Below are 27,564 nucleotides of genomic sequence, written 5' to 3'. Positions count from 1 at the left end.
TAACGTTCGGCTACTGCTCTGCTTTATGCTCAAGGCTCGGCTTAAAGCCGTTGTTGTCATATAGCAAACGAGCGTCTCTAGCCAATTTCAGCTGCACAAGCTACAAAATAACTAATCAGGCGGTATTTAACTCCTAATAAGACTGTAGCAACATGCCTATAGGTAGCAGTATACAGCGCTATGTGTACCACTTCTTCATTTGGTTACAACAAAGACCAAAGTGCTTAAAATTGTAGGAAACCACAATGTTTACTACGTGTGATGCACGACGTAGCCATCTTTGAAAGTGAACTCGGGGTCCTCTGAGTTCAGACGACTTGACGAGTTGTATATACGACCTCGGTGGCGTTCTTTTTGCAACTTCCGGTTCGTAACTCCGGAAAACAACTCGTAAATCGACTTCGGTGGACAAAAAGAACGTACCATTAGGTTGATACATGGGCGTCAAAAGCTCCATCATGCACTCAGGAAGCACCCCACACCTCTGAGGCCCTCTTTTTAATAGGAAACACAGCTGCTACAGCTCTTCAACCCAGGGGTGCAAAGGTCAGTGAGGTTTCTTGTGAACTCTAGAGGGGAAGAGTGTTGTGTTTTATGGTTTTCCCGGCCCAGAGCGCGCAAATGCTGCCTGCGTTTGTTTGTATCTGTTAATCATTACAGCAGATGTGAGAGCGAATCAGCTGCGGCCCCAATACTTACAACATGCACAGGCACTTACAAACTGAATAACTTTTACTGTTTGTTTGACTCTGACATTGTCAAGCAAATACATTTTCTAAATGAGTTCATTTAAACCAACTTTTAATGGTTATTGTGTGTGCGTGTATTATCTGTTTGTATGTGTGTGTCTCCAGTAGCATTAGTTCCGCCTCTGAGGATTGTAGACTTGGGAGATGTAGAGACAGCTGTAACACACCAGGGGTGTGTGTGTGTGTGTGTGTGTGTGTGTGTGTGTGTGTGTGTGTGTGTGTGTGTGTGTGTGTGTGTGTGTGTGTGTGTGTGTGTGTGTGTGTGTGTGTGTGTGTGTGTGTGTGTGTGTGTGTGTGTGTGTGTGTGTGGGGTGTGTGGTGGGTGTGTGTGTGGGTGTATAGGTGTAGGTGGCTGGCACTGTTCAGATTCCAGAACAGGCTTTATTATGCATCTTGGGTGATCCGATCACAGTGGAACACTGCAAGGAATAATACACCCGTACACCACAATACACCACTCGTTATTGTTTTGATTTCTTCTTCTTTTTATTTCTGGAAGACTAGGCACAGGAAGTGCATTGCTGCCTCCCGCTGGTTCAAAATAACTGCAGACCTTTACCGGTCGTGGACACATGTAGCAAAATTTCCTAGAACCGCTTGCGTGGCTGACACAGTCCACAGCCGTCCGCATACTGTATTCTCGAGCCTGCGAGGTTGTCAGCTGTGTGTCTGGCTGGCATACTCTATTTGTAGGATGGCCAATGTAACTTTTTTTTAATTTAATATTATTTGTCACATACACATACATACATAGTAGGGCTGGGCGATATGGTTGAAAACTGTATCACGATATAAGTTTTTCATATCGGTCGATATCGATAATTATTGATATTTTTTATTACCTATTTAAAATAAGGACCAGGAGAAAAATATATTAAATTTAAACATTTTTATTTTAAACTTAACCCTGCTCTGATTATAATCCCCTCAGTTATAAAAGCAGAAATGTCAACACAACCATGGAAAACACTCAAATAATTCAAATGTAAACAGGTCTAAAATCACAATGAACACTTAACAATTATCTCTTAACATTAAGGTGCAAAATTAAAGAATAAGTAAGAAGTGCTTAATAAAGTGTCATAAAATAGTGCAAAGTGTTAGCTAAATATAAGAAACCTGAGAAGGAACTATTTTCTGCAGGTTTAGTGCTAGGTTGGTAACCTGGCTTCTGGACAGTGCTCAGCATGTCTGCCTCCGTTATTTCTTTGTAGCGTTTAGTAAGGCGCTGATGCAGAGTACCTCTCCATGGCGGTCTGCTGCTGGTAGTGTTTAGTAAGGCGCTGATGCAGAGTACCTCTCCATGGTGGTCTGCTGCTTGTGCCGTGTTGCAGCTGCAGATGTTGTTGGACGTTGATGGCGAATACGGCTGTGCTCGAAAGTGTGAGCGCGGCTAAAGTGGTAAAACAAGTTTATGGTATTACCAGTGTTGGTCTGACGACATTGGTCTGACTACGGTCAGACTTATAAAATCCCCAAAACTGCGATACTGACTTTTCCTGTTTTATCAACGATTTCCTCGCTCGCTGCGGCACTCACTTTCCACTCCACGCCGGTTCTGTTATTGAAGAACACGAGACAGCGATGTGGCGCAACCAAACTTGATACTGTTACATGATTGGCTGTTAGAGTGTCACTCCCCACGTTGCTAGGTTGCCAGAGAGTGAGGGCCTTTGTTCATGCAACCAAACTTGATTCACAACCTCTGGTTTCTTCTGATGAAGAAAAACAAGTTATCAAACGTTTTATCGACCGCATTTTCTATTGATATTGATTATGTTTCTATCGCGATACATATCGTTATCGTTTTATCGCCCAGCCCTAATACATAGTGAAATTCAATCTCTGCTTTTAACCCATCCTAAGCAGTAGGAGCAGTGAACTGCCACATAGCAGTGCCCGGGTATGAGCAAACTAGTGAAGAGCAAAGATCCAACTTAAACATCAATAAAGAAATAATATATCATGATGCAAATTTATTTGATATATTTAAAGTGTTTTTTTTTTTTTTTAGAAAATGCAGGAGGGATAGGATCACATAATTTGTACTAAGTATTTCATACAAACCAAAACATTTTGTGATGTGTACATTCTTTTTCATGGGATTAAACCACAATCATCATATATGGGGTTTTAATAAGGTTGTTTTCCTGTGCTACAGGGCTGGCTTTCTTATTTATTCATAACACAACACAAACATTCTATTAGAAATCTGAAAACGTATATATGTCAACCCCTTTGCAGTTATATCAGGAAACCTAACCTTACCATATCTGCCACCCCATTTTGTCCAGAAATAAACCTTGGTCAGGTCTCTATAATAAAGCTTTTATTTTAGCTTTTACTGCTGTGCTGCACACCACTGCTCTATAATTCTCACTGGCACGAGCATGGCTACGATGCCTAGCTAACCACCCACTGTAAATCCTGAATATTTTCAGAAATGACACTGCCCATTGCATTACTGAACTTATCCACGTGTTTGAATCTGAGAAATCTTATATGCAGAGAGGTTTGTGTCTTTATGTTTTTGTAGGTGTCTGTCACTAACTGTGTGTGTGTGTGTGTGTGTGTGTGTGTGTGTGTGTGTGTGTGTGTGTGTGTGTGTGTGTGTGTGTGTGTGTGTGTGTGTGTGTGTGTGTGTGTGTGTGTGTGTGTGTGTGTGTGTGTGTGTGTTTTACAGGGGTCCCTTCAGCGTGGTGAGGCGCTGCATCAACAGGGACACAGGCCAGCAGTTTGCTGTGAAGATTGTCGATGTGGCCAGTTTCACCTCCAGCCCTGGCCTCAGCACAGAAGGTGAGGAACACCACAGACCTGGTTTGACTGTGGTTTGTTGTCGTGCACCAGATGGGTGGGGTTAAAATCAGAATCAGGACAAGAGAGGATAGTTCTCAGGGATGTTGTCAATCACAGAGACTTAATCTTTTAAACAGACTTACATCGTTGAAAAGTCTAACTAACTTGTGAACCATTTTCTGTGCTGTAATGCAAACCCTACCCATCTTGTTCTCCTTGTGGGTTATAACAAATGTTGGGAATACTGTAATCTGCAAATACTGTTTGGATCAGATATCAACCACCCAGACACACACAGAGTGTATAATGGCATTTTCACACACAAACAAATGAGGCATAATGTCACACATGCTGCGCCCAGATGAATAATATGTTGGAACTGCATTTGTTTGTTTGTGTGTATGTGTTCGTTAGCTTGTGGTGATGAGTATGTGTGCGATATTGAATCATGGCATCTCTCACCATGTGGTTTTGTGCTTTGTCATGTTAAAGTCTATGAGAGAGGGAGAGAGAGAGAGAGACACTAGGCGTGCGTGCGTGCGTGCGTGCGTGCGTGCGTGTGTGTGTGTGTGTGTGTGTGTGTTGGCGTTCACTATGTGCCATCTGTGATGGCCCAGTTAGAGATTAGCCTGGTAGCCAATAACAGCAAGACAAGGAAATGACCCAAGGGTGGAGAAACAGTAGAAATGGAGATTTATACCTATGTTTTAAAAAGAAATTATTTCCAAAAGAATGTGGACGTAAGTATGGTTTCATTATCCTGAGACTAAATTATTTCATTTGAAAATACAAACCATTTACCAAATGATTGTATAAGAGTTTTTGTTACCTTGGAAAATTTGGAGTCATGTTAGGTCTCCCAAGTCACTTCTAGCAGCATGCTTCACCCTGTGGTCAGCTGCACCAAGCATGGTAAACAATTTGGCTTGCCCACAGTATTTGTGATGAAAAGAATATCCAGAAGGATGAAGTCTTCAAGTCTGCACTGATCCTATACCACGTAATTTCGGCCAGAAAAAAAATCAACTTTAAAGTAATTTCACTCTGATAAAACAGCTGTTTGCTAATGTTAGCTCTGACTGACATTACAGCCTGTTACACTGTGCAGGCAGACCAAACAGGCAATACATTTTTCTTTAAAAAAAGGTGCCTGCACAGCTTGCAGCTACTGTTTTTAGAGTGATTTTTCAGTTATGACGACCATCAAACTAGATAATCAAAGAAAATTCTATGGCATTTATTTTCCGTATTTGTTTATGTTTTACAAAGGGTTTAACTCGAGCCAGGCATACCAAAATGATAGCCATAACGATGCACAGAAGGTTTCACCGAAATTATAAGAAACAACCTTTTTGACACCCACATTTCTGACATTTTAAAAAGTCACAAGAGAAGAAATAAGCAAGTGGACACTCATTGTGACAAGGTAGATAACAGGACTGCAGCCAGATTTGGAGAGCCACATGCCTTAGTTTATTAAGAAATAATCTGCGTCAGCATAAATGTGAGTGAAATGGAAAAAGAGACCGAACTGCTACAAGCTGAGGTGAGTGTGTGAGTGTGTGAGAGTGTGAGAGTGTGAGAGTGTAACAAAAGCAGAACGAGTAAGTGTCTGGATTTTAATAAAGATGAATATAGAGAGTAAACGAGTAAGTACTCTCCATCAACATTAAACCTCTATGGGTCTTGATAAATACAAAAGTGCAATTTGCAGTATTAGAGTATTAGATGTGTATTGTAAGTTTATGTAATGAACATATTGGAAATGTAATTCATCAAGTGCATGACCAAGCATAAGCTGGTTTTGTCCCACAGCCGTGAGGTGTACGTCAGATGCAAAAGGCAAGACCTTTTTCTTCAAAACAATCATGAAACAAACCTTCCACGTAATAATTGATTTGGAATAGGCCCAGTGAATGGCACCGCTTTCATTCAGACCGTTCCAGGCTTCCCTGGCTCCCTGGCTCCCTGGCTCTGTATGAGTGGTTTCCTCGTTGCCGTGCGGACACTGGGCAGCATTGTTACATTCAAGAATAGATACTCAATGAGACGGGCAGAGGACGAGCGTGAAGAGGAGAGAAGAGAAATAATGAAAGCAAAGGAACAGTAGAATGGGGGCTCTGTAGTGGAAACACAGCGTCATTTATCTGTGTTGCATAATGATACTGGTCTGTCACGACACAATGAACACACACACACACACACACACAGATCAGTAGACTTGCAGATGGGGAGTGGAGTGTGTAAATGAGTTTTTTATGGAGTGAGGAGCTCAACAACAGCATATTATGTCTGTCAGCCTTCCTCAGCAATCTGCGTTAACTCTGTTTTACCACTTGTCTCTCCAGTTGTTGGTCATTCTATTCGGTATTGTCTACTTCCTTTTCTTTAAATGGAGAAAACTGCCTACTCTCTTCAGTGTTGTTTTCTTTAATGAGGCAGTCAAAAGACAAGTCATGTTGTAATTGTATTTGCAGTGTGATCTGGATGATAATGAGAGGGGCTGATGTTGTTCCTTGTCTTTTTGCTAGATACCGGCTTGTTAGCATGCTTGTTTGTCTGCCCAACATGTGAAAGCTTACCTTGTCTGCTCAGTATCTACAAAGAATGGAATCCTTCTGTCTAAAGGAAATGCTCTGTAACTCCCTCTGGTGGTGAAGTTGAGGTGTGGCAGGTCTGTTGAGGTGTAAGGGTGGCCTGCTGGGCATGTCCTCTTTGCTTTTCATCTCCTTAACTTGTCAGCAAGGGACGTGAAAGGATTTAACAAGGCACCAACCAACCACAAAAGAGCATTGTAGCAGAGTCTTTCTTGTCCTAAGGTCACCTCATGTTTTCTAAATGGTTTGGTTTACATTTGTTTGGTGCATTCTAATCTTACTATAACACTATTTTGTGCCGCAGCATCATCTTTATGGAAACTTTTTGAGCTTTAAAAAGTCTTAGAACCTCCCCACCTCATCTGTTCATAGCTCTGCATATTATGTTTGGGAGAAATAGCAAAAAACCTTAACTATTCCTCTGTGTTTACATTTAGTAGCATAAAATAAAGTAAGTGGTTGGGAAATAACATATATATTCCTACAAGGAGATTCAAACATTCAACACCGGAACTTCTGCTCCTACAAAGTACATAAAGTCCTTGAATAAGCCAATAGAGGGATAAAAGTGCCTATTTGAAAGCTCCGAGAAAGTAAAAAAATAAATCTGTTATATTGTTTCAGTGTGCAGTAGGGAAATCACAATTGCACAAGCTCCAACTTCTGCCAACCAGCACCTGATTAAAAAAGAGCTGAGCATATCTGATTCCAGTTCTGAAATAAATTAAGTTTGTGAATGTAAATTCACATTAAATGTCAACTTACTTTTGGCTGTTTTTATTTTTTTTTAACTATGTAATTGTTGGATGATGTGAATCATACCCCCTATCTAATTTCTCTCCGCCAGATCTAAAGCGAGAGGCCAGTATCTGCCACATGCTGAAACACCCCCACATCGTGGAGCTGCTGGAGACCTATAGCTCTGATGGCATGCTCTACATGGTCTTTGAATTGTAAGTCTGTGCTGCACACTATGTTGACCATAATGCATTATGTAATCGGGATCGACCGATACTTGTTTTTCAAGGCAGATACAGATTATTAGTGGTTAATAAAACCGATAACCGATATTTGGAACAGAAATGCATTTACAGTGAAAATGAAAATCTTTAAGTCAAAATTAAGATTTTGGAATGTTACAAAATCCAACATCCAATTTTTATGCTTTAAGCAATTATTTAATAAAGCAGAAACTTTCAACATAATACACAGTAAAAGATAGTCAGATAATGTTGTAGGCGGGACATTAAGTGAGATTCGGTGGTGAGTGAAACTGAAGCAGAGGGACAGACACAGCTGTAGTGGAGCCAAAGTAGCGCACTTTTTATTTAATTAACTTTATCGGTTATCTAGCAAATAAAACGCCGATACAGATAATCTGCAAACTGCCAAAAAAACGGGCTGATAATCGTCCAGGGCTGATGATCACTCTACCCCTATTATGTAACCAGATGTGAATTTTACATTTTAGGGTTTGATATATATCTTTTATTTGTTCTTAACCAGCTTCTATATATTTTTTTTTTTTCCAAGAGGGAACACAGTATAGATGTGTGATTATCTGCTTAAATAGACAAAGCAGACAAAGAGCCACATACTAAATTTACCAGCAGTTGGCAGATGGCTGTGCTTGGCAATTTCACACCTTATCGCCACCACTACCTGCCCCCTCATTTTAGTCATTACAGACGTATTAGTGGCCTTAGCCGAAACAAATAAGTGTGATAAGTAAGGTGTTAAGTGTATATCTGAACATCTACTGTATGCCTGGGCAAAATATCAGGTATTAAAGGTGCTGTAGGTAGGATTGGGAAGATCCAGGACTTACCCAAACAATTTGAACATCAATAACTTCTCAGTCCCTCCCCCCTTTCTGCTAAAGTCCAAAACGTTCTCCTAAGACCCTCCCCCCATAAGGGAGAATGAATGCGTGTGCATGAGCAGTGATTGACACTGGCCATGATTGGTGCATTTGAACAGGGAGCTGTGGATTTTTGCAAATCGCACTACAGCCTGTAGGTGGTGCCGGAGGAGCCAGATTTTTTTTTTTTTAATGACCTGCTTCATGTAGTTATACTGGAACATAGGGTCAGTTTCAGCAAATATGACAGGAAGTTAGTTTTATAAGTCTTACCTACTGCACCTTTTAATGGTATAGTTGCATATGTTTTGTTAAAGAAGAATAAATAAAGAGATGATTATCATATATACTTCCAAAGAGATAAGAAATATGAATACTGTTATTTATTCCCATGTTACAAGCTCCAAAGTATCTATAGTAGTTATTTTATTAGTCTGAGGTTGATTGAAACTTTGTCTTTACATTATAAATTGTAAGTGCTGATAAACATTTGTATGGCAACAAATTCATCCCCTGGCCTTTGTTGTAGATATAGTTTTCTTAATCAACTCTCCTGATTAATTTGTTTCCTTTGTGTGGATTTTAAGTTGTGAATCTATATCCTATATCTTCCTGAAAGATTCCCTGGGGATTGTTACTGAAAAGTGCTAGAATGAAAATGTAGTGCCTCTGTGACAGCAGGTCATAAAATGGCTCCCTGATGGATGTAGATGTATGCACTCTGGTTTATACACTATATTCTGAGAGATGCTAGTTAATCTGCTCTTTAGTAAACTGTTATCTATAATAACCTACACCTAATTTTGACATCCTCTTTCTCTCACTCTTCTCAGTATGGATGGAGCAGACCTGTGTTTTGAAATTGTGAAGAGAGCTGATGCTGGGTTTGTGTACAGTGAAGCAGTGGCCAGGTAGGACAAATAGTCTGGGAGCTGTTGGTAGAACATTTTAAATATTAATAAAGCCTGAAATAAACAACAATTTGTGGATGCCCTAAATTATCTCCCTCCTGTCTGTTTCTCCTTTCTGTGCATCCAGCCACTACATGAGGCAGATTTTGGAGGCACTTCGGTACTGCCACGACAACAATGTGATTCATCGCGATGTAAAGGTGAGTCTGTGTGTCCCAGACTAAGTCACTGAAACCACCAAACATCTCTCTCTAAACTGACACAAGTTAACTGAGATGTTAAACGTTTTCATCACGAGAATAATAATTATGCTTTATACCACTGAGAAGATCATTATCTTGACTGTTGTTGTCTGTGGGAAGATAAAGGTCAAAAGCATGACATTTTTTTTACCAGAAACACCCTAACACATCATACACAACATCCACTCTTTACACAAACTTCTAGTTATGTGGCTTTTAGAACAAATACATTTCATTCTAACCACCTGAGAGCCCCTTTAGTTGCAAACCAGTGCGTCATGCTGGGTTGTATAGCATGTCAAGTCCTTTTAAGAGTTCTTATAGTCAGATTAGCATCAACCAGTGATTCCAACAGGATTAGCCATCTAACACAGGCGACAAACACTACCAGACCAGATGGAGCAGTGCTAAACCAGGCCCTTGATCCTCACACTATAACTGACAACAAGGTCCCCAAAAAGATCAACACAGCCTTGTTTTCAGTGTAAAAGCAATAGCTATGTGTGCTGGTGGGCCAAACCTGGGTGAAATGGTAGTTGCACAGTACTGCTGGGGTTTGTTTTAACTCCCCTGGAGTGCCAGGTAGGTTGCTTTCAACACAATCTGTACAATTCAGAAAGACACTAGTAAGTTTTCAGACCAAGTGAAATGGATCGAACAACTGCGATTGACTAAACTCAGCACTCATTGTTTTGTTCAACATATGTGATATTTAGGCTGTGCCTCTGAGTGTAAATTTATTTTTAAACCTGTCCATATATCTCTTTTCTTCAACACAGACAGATAATATTAATACTACAAATGTGTTTTTTAACAAGAGGGCAAAATGTGTTTGTTCTAACATTATTCACCAGATACACTTAATCCAGTATTACCAATAATCACATTTACTTCATTCTGTGAAGGGAAATACCTATACAGCATGTATTCCTAGAAAAGCTGCTGTCACAGTGGTGAATAAAGTGCATCTCCTCAGACGTTACTGTCTTTCACTCAGGCTTTTAAACAATGAACAACTAAAATTTAAACAGTGATTCCCACAGCATCACACATGTTCAGAAGCCATACACAGTAAGAATAGCTCAGTAGGTAAACATTTTTTTTTCTTTTTTAACAGAAGAAGTAGGTATGTGTAGAAATGCTTTGCTCAGTTTTACAGAGAATTAGCCAATGAGTCCGGCCTACTTTGATAATGTCAGATATTTATTTTTCAGTGTTTATGGTTATATTATTTGCAATCAGACAAACTTATGATCACTGTTGGCCAATAGTTGGAAGCGTGGTCAGGCCAGGGCGACAGAGGTTGGAGTTGATGACACAGATACTTGTTCTGGGGGTGACTTAGGGGGTGTTAAGTTCACGGTTAGGAAAAGCCATAGGTACAGATGGTCGTCTCAACTCCATTGAGCTGTTTGATGTTGCTTCATTTAGGAAGAGAAGCCGGTTGCCAAGTCTATGTCCAAGTGCTTGGAGGGCGGTTTTACGCACTGAGCCAGATAACAGAAAGTACATGACAGGATCCAAACAGCTATTGAAGGCGGAGAACAATAGCATCACCTCATTGGTACGGTCTATCAGTTTCAAGTAGTCACAAGATACTGTTTCCCTGAGCTGGGAGATGATGTAAAAGAGGCGAAAGGCATGGTAGGGCCCGAAGCAGATGGTGAACAGAAAGAGGACAAAGAAAGACTTCTTGGCAGTTCGTTCATATCGCTGGGCGTTGGGAAGGTCCGGCTTGTCCCGCGACACCCTCAGCAACTGGGAAGCAATTTTTGCATAGGAGACCACCAGCATGATGAAGACGAACCAGAACAACAACACCAGCACCCCATTGAAGTAGGCTTTCCCTTTGGCTTGTACACGCTTCTTGTATTGGAAGCATTTCTCCTTGTCCTCCACCTCTTTGTCCTCTGCTGTGGCGATCATTGACACCAGCGGCACCAGTGACAGACCCCACAGAGCTCCGCAGGCCACCCAGCTCCACGAACAGCTGCGCCCCCACAGCGTCATCCTCATGCATCTCCGCGCTCTGCCTTTCCCCTGTAACCTCAAATATCTGTCCAAGCTGATAAGCCCCAGTAACGCAATACTGATGTACATGTTCATATAAAACAGATTCCCCACCACCTTGCAGGCTACAGATCCCAGTACCCACTTGTTGCCATTAACATGGTAGAAAACTCTGAAGGGCAGACACGCCAGGAGGACCAGATCAGCCACAGCACAGTTGATAAGGAACACCCGCACAGAATTGCGGTTTGAATGTAGGAAAAGGAAGACCCACAGGGCGAAGAGGTTACCCACGAGCCCAAAGATGAAGAACAGGGAGTATATGACCGCCAGCGGCAGACGGAGGGTGGTGTCATCAAACGAACATACAGTTTGGTTTGGGGGAGAGGTGGTAGCGAAGAAGGATGACATCGAAACAGGGAGGGATAAAGTAGAGAGAGTAAGAGAGGAGTTAGACGATGCAGAGGCTGAAAAAGTGAAGGGAAATGAAGAGGCAGAGGAGAAGGTGGTCATTGTGTCTGAGGAGTGACAACTTCAAGGTTGTTGATCATTTGGCTCTGAAAAAGAAAAAAAACACAATTGTCAGTTTGTTGTTTGTCACTGAACAAATACAGAAACAGACCGCTAAAGTTAAAGGCAAGAAAAAGTTGAGTGCACTCACTGTGAAACTGCAGTTACATATTTTATGAGTAATGCACAGACAGGTGAGTAATATGTGGGTTGTAGCTTTATATGTCACACATAATACTCAGTGCGAAATGAAAATTATAGTAATTAATGTAATACCATGAAAAACCACAACACAAAAGAGGAACTCAAGAAGCGAGGAAATGAATGTGCTCGAAAACGTAAAAATGTCCCTCTGAACAACAATTTTCTGTAGGTCATAGACTAGAGTTTTTTACGGGTGGGAGCTGGAGTCATGACTAATTGCAAGTTTCATGCCTATTTAACCCATAAATTCCATTACCGTGGTATTACAATAAAGCTGAGGAGTGCGAGTGTAGCTGCACATGCATGCATGCACGCTTATACACGGACAATAACACAAAGTCACTATGACTGTTGCACACAGGTGTTTGGATTAAGGCAGAACACTCACCATTGATATTCCTTCTGTAGAGATTTCAGCACAGCTGCAGTTTAAATATGGGGTAAAGTGCACAGAGGTGTGGGAGCACAGGAATCCAGTGTGTTTTTTTTCCTTCATCAAACTGTAATTTGTTTAAAAACTTGAGTTACATATATGATAAGATGATATACAATGCCAGTCCTTGTCCTTAACACTTTTCTTTTGCGATCTTCACCTTTTTCTTCAGTTTTTGATCCTGCAGACTCTTTTTGCACATCCTTTTGAGTGTCTGCTCCTCCCCGTCTCAGCTCTCTGTTCTCAGCTTGCCTTCAGTCTTTTTTCTGTCTTAGTTGTCTTCTCTTTCTTAATTGAAAAGCCTTTCTTACCCTCTCCACTCTAACAGATATGACTGTTTAGTCTGCTGTTCTCTTGTCTCTGCCTCTTGTTTTATATCCCTCTCACGGAGTCTTTCTAGTCTAGCACCGCCTCTGTCAATACCCTTTTCCCCCCTCTGTTTCCTCCGAAGTGCAAAGACAGGAAGGAGGCCCACCGCACTCTCACCCTGTTCACCATGCACCATGTAGTTCTTCTCAATACTTCCCTGCACCATCTCATTCATTTCAAAATGAAAATCAAAAAATCATACTTGATTTATAAACAGAATTTATTTTTTATAGGGAAGGTGGGGTGTTGGTAATATTGCATGCACAGATCCAGGACATTAATCTTGTCTGGGGTGCATGTAATATATGTGTGATATTTTCCCCCCTTAACTAAGTATTGAACAGTCCCAAAATCTTGTTTTTCAGCACACCCAGTGGTCTTCATATGATTTAAGTCTTGTCCAGAGAGGCACTTTGAATTTTAAACTGTCTCTGAGGTTTTGCCTGCAAAAAGCTGAGCCTCCTTTTTATGGAGCTTCATCGGCTCAGTTTGAGTTCTGTGTGACAATGGAGGACATTTTTTCCTTTTTTTTTTTTTTTTTTTCCTGTGAAGGAATAAGAGAAAAGCCATTGGGAGATAAAGGCCCTGCAAGCTCATCACAAGGGGAAGTAGTAATGTCGGCTGACAGTTGCACTAAGCTTTCTGTCTTGGCGAATCATTTGAGTATTTGCTGTCTAACTGTCAGTTCAAATAATCTGATATTAAATTAACTTTTATATCAAGTGCTGGAGAATGATGCTCACATGGTTATCCCACCTGTTGTAATTTAACAGTAGCTAATGCTATCCTGTAAAATTGATTACTTACGATGGAGAATGGCAAGCTTTTTTATTACCTGCCTCCCCTTGCAATATTAATTTTATACAAATAGGGATGCAGTGTACATTGTTGCAGACATAATGCATTGCAAGTACCTACTGAAACAGAAAATGGATGACCGGGACATAGCCATAAAGGTCAGGACATATAATGGATCTCCTACATATCTGCTGCTTGTCTTCCAACATTTCTCTCACTTTCCTCTCTCTGTCAATTTCTCTTGTTTCAAGGTTCTGACCTATATTTCTTTCCACCCTGCCCATTTTTGTTTTGAAATTGATCAACCAATCACGTTTTACAGCACTGCCACTAATGCAAGAGATTGTAATTTGCTGAACAAAAACAATTCTCTTCTACTGTATGTTGTATATATTCACAATCACGTTATTGTCAAATAGGAATTAAATGAACATAATTCCTCATCTAGAATGCAACATAACACCTTGCTTTCTGTCACATCTTTCTGACCTTAAACAGTCATGCATCTCACTTAATGCTTATGATTCCTTTATGTAAGGATCCTGTGGCAAGAAGAGTTCTGTCTGTTTCAGCATTATAATTAAATTGTGGTTTTAGCTGCACAAGTTGTCTTGTCATTGTGAAACCGAGGTTCACTAACCAGCAATTGAACATATGGGACCTTGCACTTTTGCATAGAAAGAGCAATGCTCTGCACAGTTACTGTAAACTGAGTGTTTTTTCTTTCTGTCAGTATATACAATAAGTCTCTAACATGTGTTAGTTGGTAGATGTTGTGCAATGCCTCTTATAGTTTAATGAGTGCATATAAATGTAGTCCCTCATTTTACCTGTTGAAATATGTGAACCATAAATCTATTGTTTAACTTTTTCATTTGCTGTTTTTCCTCTGTAGCCTCACTGTGTTCTGTTGGCCTCAAAGGAGAACTCTGCTCCTGTCAAGCTGGGAGGTTTTGGAGTGGCAATACAGCTGGGAGAGTCTGGTTTAGTAGCTGGAGGTACTGTAGGACAGTTTGTCCTTTTTTCCCCTTTTATACCTCAAAAGACTGAGGAAACACTCATACATGCCTTTCCACTTTACATGTGCATACACAAATGCTAAAATTAATAGACAATTAGTCAAAGGTCTAGGGTGTTCCTGCTTTTCTCAGGCCTTTGTAGCTCTGTGCAGTTCTCTCTGTTGCATGTCATTGTTACTTGTATATGTTTGAGACCTTATGATTGGCAGACATGGAGGCATATTTCCTTATATACATATTACTTCCTCCATGTTTCATCAACACTTAAAACTCATAGTTGCTAATCACTTTTGAAATTGTCTCCTCTCTTCAGGTCGAGTCGGTACTCCCCACTTCATGGCCCCAGAGGTAGTGAAGAGAGAGCCATACGGCAAACCGGTGGATGTGTGGGGATGTGGAGTCATCCTCTTCATCCTCCTCTCTGGCTGCCTTCCTTTCTACGGCACCAAGGAGCGTTTGTTTGAGGCTATCATAAAGGGGAAATACAAGGTAGGAGCTAAATGACTGAATATGTGCTGTGCCCTTTAGCTGCAGCTAAGCACAACCCTAAGCTCCTCTTTGTCACTGTGCTGCAATGTGCGTCAAGGTTCAGCACCTGGGTTACAGAGAACTGAACTTCAGAACCACCAGAGTGTGGTATACAGTGTTTATTTTTATTTATTTTTTAAATTCATTTATATTTATTCTTCTGAATGACAAATCATAGCATCTCTCAGTCTTTGCCGTCAGTAATGGATCTTTGTGGCCAAAGTTGCTGTAAAAAAATGTGTCTTGCTTTTCCTGTTGTCTTTGTCTCTCTTACCAACCAGACATGATTTTATACAGCCCTTATTATCTAATGACTGTTCTGAGCTATTTTTACAATCACCTCATCATATGTATTCCTCATTGAGTGTATCAAATAGGGAATTGTTATATTCTCCCTTAACAAAAGCAATGGAGAGGTGATGAATAATATGACCAGCCTGTTAAGTTCTCTGTTTTCAACTGAGAGTGTGAATTTCCTGCTTGATGCACTAATCTTTGGCAGATGCAATCTCAGCAGACAGCTTGGTCGACACTGTGGTATCTTCCATCATGCTGCTGCTAAACACCTGCTGAATTCACAGATTTTATTTTGATAAATAAAATATGAGCTCTACGCACACTGCACCTTTTGTTTTAGAATAACAATATAGACAGTGATTTTCTTCACGGATTCATAAATATAGATGATAAAAAAGTATCTTGATTCACAGAGAATTCACACATATCTGTTTATTTTCCCTTGCAGCCTTCATCATCACCAACCTGGTGACAGTGATCTTGGTTGCCACTCTTCTACATGTGTCTGAATTTGTCCTCCTGTTTGTGTATGTGTTTGGGTGTGTGTGATTGTCCAGATGAACCCCCGCCAGTGGGCCCACATTTCGGAGAGCGCCAAGGACCTGGTGAGACGCATGCTGATGCTGGACCCGGCTGAGAGAATCACTGTCTACGAGGCCCTCAACCACCCCTGGCTCAAGGCAAGATCACACACAAGATCCTTGAACTTTTGTGGTCATGTATAGCATTTAAAAGGCAACAGACATCTTGCACTCAGCGCAATTGCCTTTGTACACCGACTCATGTATCATTCCTATTTTGCATTTTTCCCTCCACAGACGCACGTCTGTAAAATAGGGAATGAATTTGCGCTCCTGGGGGCGGTTCAGCAAAAAGAGGAGGCGTGTTCCGGCGCAACCGTTACTTGGTGCTATTTTGCAGTTTCAGAAAACAATTCCGCCACTGACCAGGAAAAACCTGGTCTAAAGTCAGTGGCGTGTTATTCAGATGCTATTTTAGGGGCGCATGCTTGGCCATAATGTAGCGTGTGCACAACGCGCATACACTTCTCTCAAAAAAAAAATATTACTGAAAATGCGCTTCAGGTGTTTGGATAGGTCAGGAGGCACTTTACAGTACAGTCCTCAAAAAGTCCCAGCATTCTTTGTGGCTTGTTGTGATTTACACAACATTTCCATGAATCATGGATGTGTTGATGACATAAATGAGGAAATATTAGAGGACTTAAGGAGACGTGATGTTGAACTACGGCGGGATCTGGTCCGGGAGTAATGCGAGATGTGCTCCTGATGGAGCGGGTGGACGGAGATGGTGTGGGGGGAAGAGGAACGGGCACAACAGGAGCAGGTGGTGCGTTTGGAGGCCCACGCTCCATGGCTGCAGCAATCCTCTCCAGACTTGAGGAGATGCGCCCGAGAGGCCGCAGCAACATCGCCACCCGGACAAGACGGGCATTTATTACTTTGCCGCATCCTGGACAGCTCCCGCTGGCGTGCGCCAGGCAAATCCGCCGTCATAATATCAATCCGCCATGGAACAAGCGCCTGCTCTTAAAGGGAATGTGAGATGACGCTCTGATTGGTTTATTGCACGTTACGCCCAAACCACACCTAGCTACTTCAGACCAACCCATTTTAGATTTGCGTCGGGCGCAAGAGTCATTTATCCCGCCGGTATAATAGCAACAGCGCTCGAGATCCGCACACAAAGCTACTTGCGTTTTGCGTTTCATACTTGCGTTTCAGATTGTTAAAATAGGGCCCTTAGTGTGATGTCGCTATTTGGTGTTTGATCTTTGACAACTCAAAGTCCCATTTAAACCACTGGTGTCTTACTTCTGCTGACTCAAAAACACTTCCTTCTGCTTGTAACCACAGCTCTGCTTTCACATCCGTTAACGTGACCGCTCTAACATGTGTACGTGTGTCCTTATGTCCCCCATCACTGTGTGTATGGTTTCTAGTGTTCTTATATGGATATATTCGTTTGTGTGTTTGATGTGTGTAGGAGAGGGACAGGTATGCCTACAAGATCCACCTGCCTGAAACCGTGGAACAGCTGAGGAAGTTCAATGCCAGGAGGAAGCTGAAGGTCAGCACCGTGTTGATGTTAAACTCTAACTAAAGATCTACAGATTTAACGCTAATAAATCCACAATGAGTGGACGTGTCACCTCCCCCACAGTATGCAGCTGCTTCTTCTTAATTTATTGTCAGATTCTCAACAGGACTGACCTCTTAAGGCCTCGTATTCAAACACACAAAAAGCATGTACATACACCTCACAACATGGACCCTGTTGAGGCTTAATGTAATAGCTGTGGCTTCTCCACTCCGTGTCTCAGGGTGCAGTGCTGGCTGCTGTTTCCAGCCACAAGTTTAATTCTTACTATGGTGACCCCCCAGAGGAACTACATGACTTCTCTGATGACCCCACCTCTTCAGGTAAATCACACAACAGAACATTATCCTGGTTTAGGGAGATTTGGTCTTACAAATGTATTTGCAACGGAGATATTTAATTACTAGTTTGTGCAGGTAGGATAAGCAACCTAAAGTTAGTTAAAGCACAAACTGAATTGTTAGATAATTTAACAGTAGGGACAATAAATATTGTCATTTAGATTAAAATGGTGTTATGGTAATGAATGTGTTCATGTACAAATAATAGTTAGTTCTCCCAGCATATGAATATAATGATGTTTCATATAAAGTAAAAGATGAAACATGCATTTGCCCCAAAGAGCACGTTCACTTTCTAGCCCAGTTTCTATTCTTGTAGTTTCTATTTTCATGTGTTAATGTGATCTCCAGCTGTCAGCGGCAGATTTTGCCCAACAGCCTTACTTCCCTGTTGCAGCCACAGACTTTCACTTCCTTTCCTACGAAGACTGCAGGCTGTACCTGCCAGTAGTTATTAGCATACAGAAACCACCTGTGTCGCTGTCGTAAACTGTAGAAGGTTAGCAGTGTGTCACATCATAACCAAATGAATCGGTGCAATGAGCTAAGCTCTTCACACTTTCTGCCCAGGTTTATATGTAGACACTGCAGCCAGATATACTAATACCACTACATGTGTTTTTTTTCTGCTGAGGCTGGCAGTCTGTTGCAGTCATGCTTCCTGGTGACTGGTTTATTTTTGAGCCAGACATGTTGCCAGTCATAGACTTGTGCAGTATAGTAGATGCTTGCAACAGCTTGGCAGATAATTCATAGACTTGGCTGCTTTTTGCTGACTTTCTCACTCTTTATTAATGCTTGTTTCTCTATTTCCCCTCTGCCTCCTTTTATTACCTACCTGCCCTTATGCCCCCTCCTCACACTGCCTGCTCTCTGACTCTTTTGTCTGCCTTTTTTTCTTTCTTTTCTCTCTTACTGTGAGGTGACCACATCTATAGTTTCAGAAAACCTATTCTAATCTCAGCTTCTCTTTCTTTCGTGTTGTTTTTCTTCTGCTGTGTTGTCTCTAGGACTGCTAGCTGCTGAAAGTACGTATCCCTTTCCCACCCATAAAATCTTGGATGTGTGATATTATGACATCATTGCTCGCTTTTTAGTTGCATTTTCTACTTAGTGTTAAATGACATGGGTCGTTATCCTCCAAAATGGCTTCCGCTGTGTCTCCCTCTGTCCTCTCCTGTCCATTTAACAAAACCCATATCATTTGATGAGTGTGTTTTTAATCTTGACCTGTAAAGATGATATTCTGTTTACATCCATCTTCATTATTCCAATTGCAGGAAGCTATGTAAAGATCAGATTAATAACCTAGTGTTATTGTTACCCTGTGAGATGCACAAAACCAAAAACAAAGGTTGAGAGGATAACCTGCTTAAATGTCCTGACTAACTGGATTTTCTATAATAATCAGGTTTCTGCTAAAGCTTTCAGGTGTTAGTTCAAAAACTGTACATCCTAAAGATGGATGTTAATGATTAATTGATGATTGAACAGTAAGACCTCTGCAGTCTGTTGTCAGTGTAGTTAGGCTTTAAGGGCTTGAATGTTTAGGCTCCCAGAAAAGTAAATTGTCCAGGATTATTGTTAAATCTTAGTCATATTTGGCCATTTGTTGAATAATTACCATAGAGTGGGAGTAGGGGCAGTCATTTTAAGTACAATATTATTTTGTTTAATTAATTTCTGCGAGGAACAGAATGCAATTTGTATTTCATAAGCTTCTAGTGATTAACCAATTATTGAGCTGTACATGGCTAAAAATCAATTACATTATTTAATTATTAATTATTTAAAATGTGTTTCCCTAATTGGAATAGTATGATGTAGGGCTGCAACTAACGATTATTTTAATAATCGATTAATCTGTCGATTATTTTTTCGATTAATCGATGAATCGGATAAAAACAAAAAGCATTAATTTACATCAACTCAATACATATATACTTGTTGTTTTAGTTAATAGTTGTGTAAAGGTAAGTAACCCAAATAGCAGATACAGACAAGACAGACAGACAGACAGACACACACACACACACACACACACACACACACACACACACACACACACACACATTAAATTATTACCATCATTGTAGTAAGTGTAAGTTAAGTTCGTTTATACACCACACACTATTATATTTGTCAACAATAACTGATATGGGACAAAGCACATAATATATACATGACAACAGATTGAAAAATGTATGGGCCAAAAAAGGTGAGTGAATAAAACCGTGTCTTTAGTCTTGCAAACTATACCGCCCCTGCTTTATTACTGTTATTACCGAGCTAACGCTAGCTTGTCATGCTAGTCAGCTGGATAACGAGTAAACAGCAGCACCAGAAGAGCTACTGGAGGGACGGTACGTTCCTCACTTCAGAACGGAACAGAAGTAGGATAGTGTAGTGACTTTACCCTGCTGTTGAACTCCCTTCCTCCTCATCAAAGACTCCAACAGGTTTACGTTTTAGGTGCTGACTCATCACCGTGGTGCGCCCGTGCCATGCCGCGTCGCTTTTGTTTATCTTGCAATTAACACGTTTTTGATTTATTTAGTGTGAAATGCTCCCACACCTTGGATGACTTAGGTCGTACTGATTTTTCTGCCTCCGCCGTGTGTTTCAGAACAACGTTACGGGTCTCTCCGGTCTCTCTGCGTATTTCCTCTACCCCCGCTCTGCTCTTTTTTCTTTTCTTTTGCTTTTATCTCCGCGACTAGGTTGCCTAATAGTTGCGCTGACACAACGAATCGATAATTAAATTTGTTGCCAACTTTTTTAGTAATCGAATTTTATCGATTTTATCGATTCGTTGGTGCAGCCCTAGTATGATGCATGTAAACATACCTATAACAAGGTTTTCCCAATTAACAGCTTAAATGCTGCTTACAGTAAATTATGTTTTCTTCTCTGCCGTTTCTCGTACATGCCTCACAGTAATACTTGAATCAAAGTCTCATTTGTTCTTTTCTCAAAGCCCATTATTAGCCCAGCAATATTACATGTTTGTAAATGGAATTAGTTGCTCCATATTCATCTTTAATCTGTTATTCCAGGGTTTCTTTCTAGAGTTTCTTAGTTAACCGAACACATACTCTTGTAAGGCAGTGCTTGTTATCCTGTTCAATACTATGTTAAAATCAGTACTTTCTAGGTAATCCATAGTCTCTAAATTGAACATGAGATATTTATTAATTCATTTGTAAGAAATGGAGGTCTTTACCTGGTGGTGTAATATCACATCACCCACCGCTAATCAATTCTGTGGTAACTTAAGGATCAGCTTTTGGGTTCAAATGTATCAGAGAATCACAGCTCATCTCTGAATAACCTTTAAAGTAAACCTTCTCTCAGTAGAGAAAGAAGAATTCTGACCACACTGCACTTGTCTACCCTCTAAACATGTCACTTCCTCTTCTCTCTTTAACACCAAGGAGCGTGTTTACTATGTAGGCTACACCTATTTTTTAAGACTTTTTGAATTTGATGTTTTATTACAAACAATAAATGTTTGATGTTTGTGGCTTTAAAGAAATGATATATCAGATTTGAATCCTTTCTTTCCATTTTCTTTTTTTGTATTTACATTTTTTCATATATTCTGCATTTTTCTTGGGCGTACTGCTCCTAACCCATCATCCACACTGTGACTTTTTGAAGTGACTTTCCTCTGATGTTGTATTGATGCCATATACCGCTGTTTCTCTGGTTTTGCTGCATGTGTGGGCGATGCAGCAGGTACTTGGGGTTAAATAGTTCTGAGTGTTTGTGTGTGTTTTATGTGTTTTCAGTTGTGACACATATTGCTTGTCTTTTGTGTTATTTTTGGTATTTCTCGTTGTTTTGCCTGTTTGTGGATGAGTTACTTGTAGTGTGTTTGTGGATGAGTGTGTCTGTCATGTTCCGTGTTTGCATTTTGTGTAGTATTGAATGTTTGCAGGGACTGCTTGGTGTACTTGGGAGTGTATCTGTTCTGTGTGCATGTGATTTAGTCTATAATTGAGTGTATAATATCTGTATTTGTGTGTGTGTGTACAGGGGCAGTATCACAGGTTTTGGACAGTCTAGAGGAGATTCATGCATTGACGGACTGCAGTGAGAAAGACATGGACTTCCTCCACAGTGTCTTCCAGGATCAGCACCTCCACACCCTGTTAGATGTGAGTAAACTACAATATCTTCATCTGTAATACCAGAAGTGCCCAGTAGGTATCATTACAAGTCAAGGGGTCAGCAACAAACGGTATTTGTCCAATATGTATTGTAACGGCCAACAGGATGCCATTGTGTTGACTGTTCTGCACGGCATGGGACTAGGTTATTAGTGTTGTTTAAGTGTTCAGTTTAAGTGGGTAAATGATGTTCTGTTAGTGTTTTTGTTATGCATTTACGTTACCTAGGTTTTAGTCCTGATAATGTGCTCATGTTTATTTACATTACCTTTGTTACATTTGTTACCATGACTGAAACACTGGGTTAGGTTAATGAGTGTCGCTACTGCCTCCGGCAAGAGGCCCGGGACCAAACGGTGCCAACAGTGGCAACTGCCAAGACTGCCAGTGATGAGGAGGGATGGCTCCCACTGACGACACAACAGCTGAAACGGCAGCAGGAGGCGGACAGGACATTGGCACTGGTGGGGGGTTGGCTGGAGACAGGACGTCGACCCAAATGGTCAGAGGTGTCGGCGCTGGGGCCTGAAGTAAAGGCCTACCACTCCCAGTGGGGCAACTCCATGATGGGCTGATGTACAGGAGGTGGCAGGCTCCCGGACGGGGAAATGACATCCTGCAGCTACTGGTGCCCCGTGAACTTCGTCCCCAAGTCCTTCAGGTTGTCCACGGCGCGGCGGGGGTGGGGCACTATGAAAATGCCAAGACCCTCCAACGCCTCAAGGGTAGATTCTACTGGCCTGGTTGTCGACAGGATGTGGAGCTACATGTGCATTGCTGTGACCCCTGCACCGCCCGGAAAGGACCTACCCAGCGCTCCCATGCACCTCTGCAGCAGTACTTGGTGGGGGCCCCAATGGAGCGAGTGGGAGTGGACATTCTGGGGCCCTTCCCTGTCACAGACTCTGGGAACCGTTACGTTATTGTAGCCATAGACTACTTCACAAAGTGGCCTGAGGCATATGTGGTGGCAGATCAGAGCGCCACCATGACAGCGGAGAAGCTGGTTGAGGAGATGTTCACTCGCTTCGGTGTCCCCGCTGAGCTCCACAGTGATCAAGGGAGGAACTTTGAGTCCCATGTTTTCCATGAGGTCTGCCAGAGGTTAGGGGTGAGCAAGACGAGGACTACACCTCTCCACCCTCAAAGTGATGGGCTGGTGGAACGGTTTAACCGTACCCTAGCCACTCAGCTCAGCGGGACTGGGATCGCCACCTGCCCCTGGTCTTGTGGTCCTACCGGACTGCTGTCCAGGAGTCCATTCAGTGCACACCTGCTGCCCTCATGTTTGGCCGTGAACTGCGTACACCGGTGGACTTGGTGTTCGGGGCCCCTCCTGAGCCTTAGATTGCTGGAGGGAAGGACATGGACTACTACCGTAGGCTGAAAGAACACCTACAGATGGTACACGACTACAGCCGCCAAGCCCAAGCCGACTCAGGGGTGCGGCAGAAAAAGGCCTATGACACACGTTGTCGGGGAAAAGTCTTCAAGCCAGGGGACAAGGTATGGGTGTATTGCCCTGTCCGTAAGAAGGGGGTTTCTCCTAAGCTTTGCAGTCACTGGCAGGGGCCTGGCGAGATTGTGAGTCAGCTGTCAGAGGTGGTGTACCGGTTGCGCATGCCTTGCCAGGGACGAATGGTGGTGCTACACCAAGACAGACTCGCACCATACCGTCCTCTTGCTCCATCTGTGGACAGTGGGGTTGAGGATGGCAGCACTACACACCTCAACCTGGGTGGAACCCCCCCAGTTGTGTGTCCCCCCCCCTGTGAGTCCTGGGAGACCTACTCGTCAGCGACGGCGTCCTGGACCTTTGAGGGACTATGTTTTGGGTGATGGGGTCGCCGAGGACGACTGACCCCTCAGATGGGGCCTATGTAACGGCCGACAGGATGCGATTGTGTTGACGGTTCTGCACGGCAGTGCAAAGCATCATGGGACTAGGTTATTAGTGTTGTTTAAGTGTTTAGTTTAAGTGGGTAAATTATGTTCTGTTAGTGTTTTTGTTAAGCATTTACGTTACCTAGGTTTTAGTCCTGATAATGTGCTCATGTTTATTTACATTACCTTTGTTACATTTGTTACCATGACTGAAACACTGGGTTAGGTTAATGACCTCTATGTATTGCGTATGTGTAGCGGTTGAATAAACTTCCACAGTTCTATATCTCTGGCTCTTCAACTTCTTCCACGTAGCTCGCTACAGTATGTTCTATTTACTATTCTGTACACTTAGCATTTTGTAATTGAATGAGGCAAAATTGTCAAATTGTTCTTACATGTTAGTTATTGTCATTTCAGCTTTATGACAAAATCAACACCAGGTCGTCCCCTCAGATCAGAAACCCTCCAAGTGATGGAGTGCAGAGAGCCAAAGAGGTGAGGAACTCGCTGCTCATGTTCACTAAATAAAGGTACAATTTAAAATGAGAACTCACATTTACAAACTGGGATCTCCTTCATGTGCCTTTTAAACCACTTATCTGATTTGTAATGATCTAACAATGTTAATTTTGCGATAGAGCCTTTTCTAGTATTTAAAAATAACTGGTCAAGTCCTAAACAGTGAGTGATGCTCTCTCAAAAAGCTTTCTAGGCAAAGCAAGTAAATAATGAAAATACAATGAAGAGAATCAGATACTGTGCTGTAATATATTAATTTTTATCAATCATATTGATTATTGACATCTTAATGTTCACACCTCTTTCTCTTTGTCTTTATTTTCTTCACCAGGTACTGGAAACCCTCTCCTGTTACCCAGAGAACATGGAGGCCAAGGAGCTCAGGAGGATCCTCACACAGCCACACTTCATGGTGGGATGTTACAGAAACACTCACAACGCGACATACATATTCTTATTGTTTTGACGGGTTCAGATTTTTTGGCCTGTGCATGTAGAGCAAGCTTATTGGTGTGTGAGATTACAACCTACTGTGTCAAAGGAACGGTTCTTTTGTCAATCCAGATAACTCCCTCGACCACAAAGCTGCTTAGCACCTGAGCTTGGCGAGGGATAGACACATGGAGAGGAAAAAGAACGGAGACAGAATCAGTGGAGCGGCAAGAAGAGCTGAAGGGCGTCAGTGTGGCTCTACAGTCACTTCTGCTTGTGATGTTTGTCAGATAGGTCTAGTGGCTGAAACAGACCTGAGACAAGAAGAACAATTTGGGATGATATTATTGAAGGACATGGAGAGTGAAAACTGAGGCTGAAGAAATCAGTGGTGGATTTCATCTAAAGGTAGAATATTGTTACCTCCGGGTCGGTTTGTCAGCAGGATTACAGAAAAACTACTGGCCGAATTTCATGAAACCTGGTGGAAGTGTGTAGCATATGTCAAGGGAGAACTTATCAAATTTTGGAGCGGATCCGAATCACAGGGCAGATAAACAAATTATTTTTCACTTTTGTTAACATTTACGAGTAGGGTAGGGCGTTTTTGCGGCATTCCCGATCATATGTCATGGCTCATCTGATTTATTTCCTTGCTCTACGTTGCCACGCAAACACTGGGAATGGTTATCGACATGTTGTTTAATGCTGAGCATTTCCACTAACGACTTAAAGCTCATAAACGCACCAAAGTCGAAAGACTTCCCAATTCAGAGGAAATGGGACCATCCAAGGAGCATCTCAATGTACCATTGGCCTTTGCAGAGGTCTTCACTCTCTGAGTGCTATTCTAGAGTAGCTGGTGTCTGCAATTGCTATACTAGAAGAAGTGTAGCTTGTTTTGTGGCTGCAGTTTTCATCTCAGTTAAGTGTTATTACAACAGTAAATAGCGAATTCATAGTGTCAGCAAGAGGATGACTTGACTTTTACTGTAATGTTGTTTTGGGGTCTGAAGACGGAATTGCCCTTTTCGGATAAATATATTTGTTTGAATTGAAATGAATTGTAGATATATTCTTTTGATTTCTTGTCTCTTACAAAACTGCACATCAGCAATATGTAGGATGATACTTCCGTTTTGTAGCCTAGTTAGAACCACAAGAGGCTGAGGTGTTTCCCTCTGCTGATTCAGTCTGTGACACTTACTGAGCTGTCACAGTCACGCCTTATGTTTGGTTCAATCGAATTAGCCCGTCTTGCTCTCTGACCTGACCGGCAGGGTTTTTCATGCTGCCACGGACATTTAACAGTGCTGATAGCTGAATGGGTGTGAAGGGCTTCAGCATGGTAGCACATGGGAAGAAGCATGCCTCACTTACCAATTATTTCACTTTAAACTTTTTCCTGACTTCACTTATGAGGAAATGGTCCAAGGAAATGCTTTGTTCCTGTTAATTATCAATTTAGTATGCAGTCATTGGTATTCAATGTCAAACACTTGTTGGAATCCATTGTTGATGCCTTTTTTTAAACCGTGTTCTTGTCAGCCACACTAATGTCCACCATAAGTCAAAAGCCTTTAGTGCCAGCTGTTTCAGCTCTCAATGTCTGTCATGCATCATAAGTGAACATGTTGTTGCACTGATAAGCAGATATGATCATTTGGCAAACTCAGCCAGTAGATGTTTTTGTAAAAACACACTATGTGTCTGTAACATGATTAGTGCCCAAAGAGGATTAGTGTAAGCCACACTCTTTCCGACATTGGAGCTATCCACTCACATACACACAATGATACAGTGTGCACAACCACATGTACCTTCCTCTTGACTGGGATTTGGATTAGTTATTCTAACAGGAGTGTTTTCTTCTCCAGTTTTTTATTCCAATTTGGGATTCCAGTCACAAGTCTTTCCTCAACATTGCAATGTCGTTGGGCTACATTCCCACTGGGTTCACCTATAGAAAAAAAACAGGGATACTGTGCAGTTGCATCAATGAGTCTTGACATTCATGACTGTCTGTACACTCCAGGCTCTGCTGCAGACCCACGATGTGGTGGCCCACGAGGTCTACAGCGACGATGCGCTGAGGGTGACCCCCCCACCCACTTCTCCTTACCTGAACGGAGACTCCCCAGACAGCACCAACGGAGATATGGACCTGGAGAACGTCACCAGGGTTCGCCTGGTCCAGTTTCAGAAGAACACCGATGAGCCCATGGTACGTAAAACAAGAGACGCACATACTGCAGATTGCACTACATTTCACATATGGATAAATTGACAGGCTCACTTTGTCTTTTCATCGAACCAGTTCACTTCTGGAAACATGTCCATTAAGTGTATGTACAACTGATGTAGTAGAAATCTAGTTGTAAACCCATTTTTATCAAACAATGAGTAATCAGTTGGTCCCTGACCTTGGTGACCAATTTAACACTTACCTTGAAACTACACTACAAACCTCAGTAACTAAATAAATAAATACAAGAGATGAATATATCATTATATATTCACAATATTCACAAATGGATTTTCTGTCTAGTCACCTGCTAGGGTGAGCCACTTGGTTTATTGTGACAACACATCTTGAGTAATTGCGTTACCATAAGTGGGCATTTACACAGCCCTGCGTTGGCCGTCAGACGGTACAGCAAAAACGCAGGTCTTTCCATTAATTTTGAATGGGGTTAGTGCGTTTAGGCTGCGGCGGGGTTTGCCGCAGGGGTGACACGCAAAAAAAACACAGCGGGCCTGTGGCAAAA

General features: G+C 41.8%; 2 protein-coding genes across 3 annotated transcripts in view; one reads left to right on the top strand and one right to left on the bottom strand.

Annotated features, from left to right (window-relative positions):
- The window catches only part of LOC114551206 (peripheral plasma membrane protein CASK), a 52,005-nt gene that overhangs the window by 9,749 nt on the left and 14,692 nt on the right, over positions 1-27,564 (top strand). For both annotated transcript variants that reach the window (XM_028572374.1, XM_028572375.1), the window contains exons 2-14: positions 3,433-3,545; positions 6,990-7,095; positions 8,837-8,914; positions 9,042-9,114; positions 14,376-14,478; positions 14,813-14,988; positions 15,882-16,004; positions 17,332-17,415; positions 17,669-17,768; positions 21,825-21,946; positions 24,263-24,340; positions 24,696-24,776; positions 26,832-27,020. In XM_028572374.1, coding sequence (XP_028428175.1) covers positions 3,433-3,545; positions 6,990-7,095; positions 8,837-8,914; positions 9,042-9,114; positions 14,376-14,478; positions 14,813-14,988; positions 15,882-16,004; positions 17,332-17,415; positions 17,669-17,768; positions 21,825-21,946; positions 24,263-24,340; positions 24,696-24,776; positions 26,832-27,020 — 1,426 coding nt within the window. The remainder of the gene's footprint in view (positions 1-3,432; positions 3,546-6,989; positions 7,096-8,836; positions 8,915-9,041; positions 9,115-14,375; positions 14,479-14,812; positions 14,989-15,881; positions 16,005-17,331; positions 17,416-17,668; positions 17,769-21,824; positions 21,947-24,262; positions 24,341-24,695; positions 24,777-26,831; positions 27,021-27,564) is intronic.
- gpr34a (G protein-coupled receptor 34a) lies at positions 9,859-12,666 on the bottom strand. Its single transcript, XM_028572376.1, has 2 exons — positions 12,269-12,666; positions 9,859-11,723 (listed from the first exon to the last, which is right to left on the bottom strand). Exon 2 carries the CDS (start codon positions 11,677-11,679, stop codon positions 10,498-10,500), a length of 1,182 nt encoding a protein of 393 aa, XP_028428177.1. The 5' UTR covers positions 11,680-11,723; positions 12,269-12,666; the 3' UTR covers positions 9,859-10,497.

Source organism: Perca flavescens, chromosome 24 (assembly GCF_004354835.1).
Source record: "Perca flavescens isolate YP-PL-M2 chromosome 24, PFLA_1.0, whole genome shotgun sequence".
Taxonomy (NCBI): Eukaryota; Metazoa; Chordata; class Actinopteri; order Perciformes; family Percidae; genus Perca; species Perca flavescens.
The sequence above is the reverse complement of the archived record's forward strand: the minus strand, read 5'-3'. Positions and strand labels throughout refer to the sequence as shown.

Excerpts from the sequence above, each read along its gene's own strand:
- gpr34a (XM_028572376.1), bottom strand. The coding sequence starts at position 11,679 with ATGACCACCTTCTCCTCTGCCTCTTCATTTCCCTTCACTTTTTCAGCC.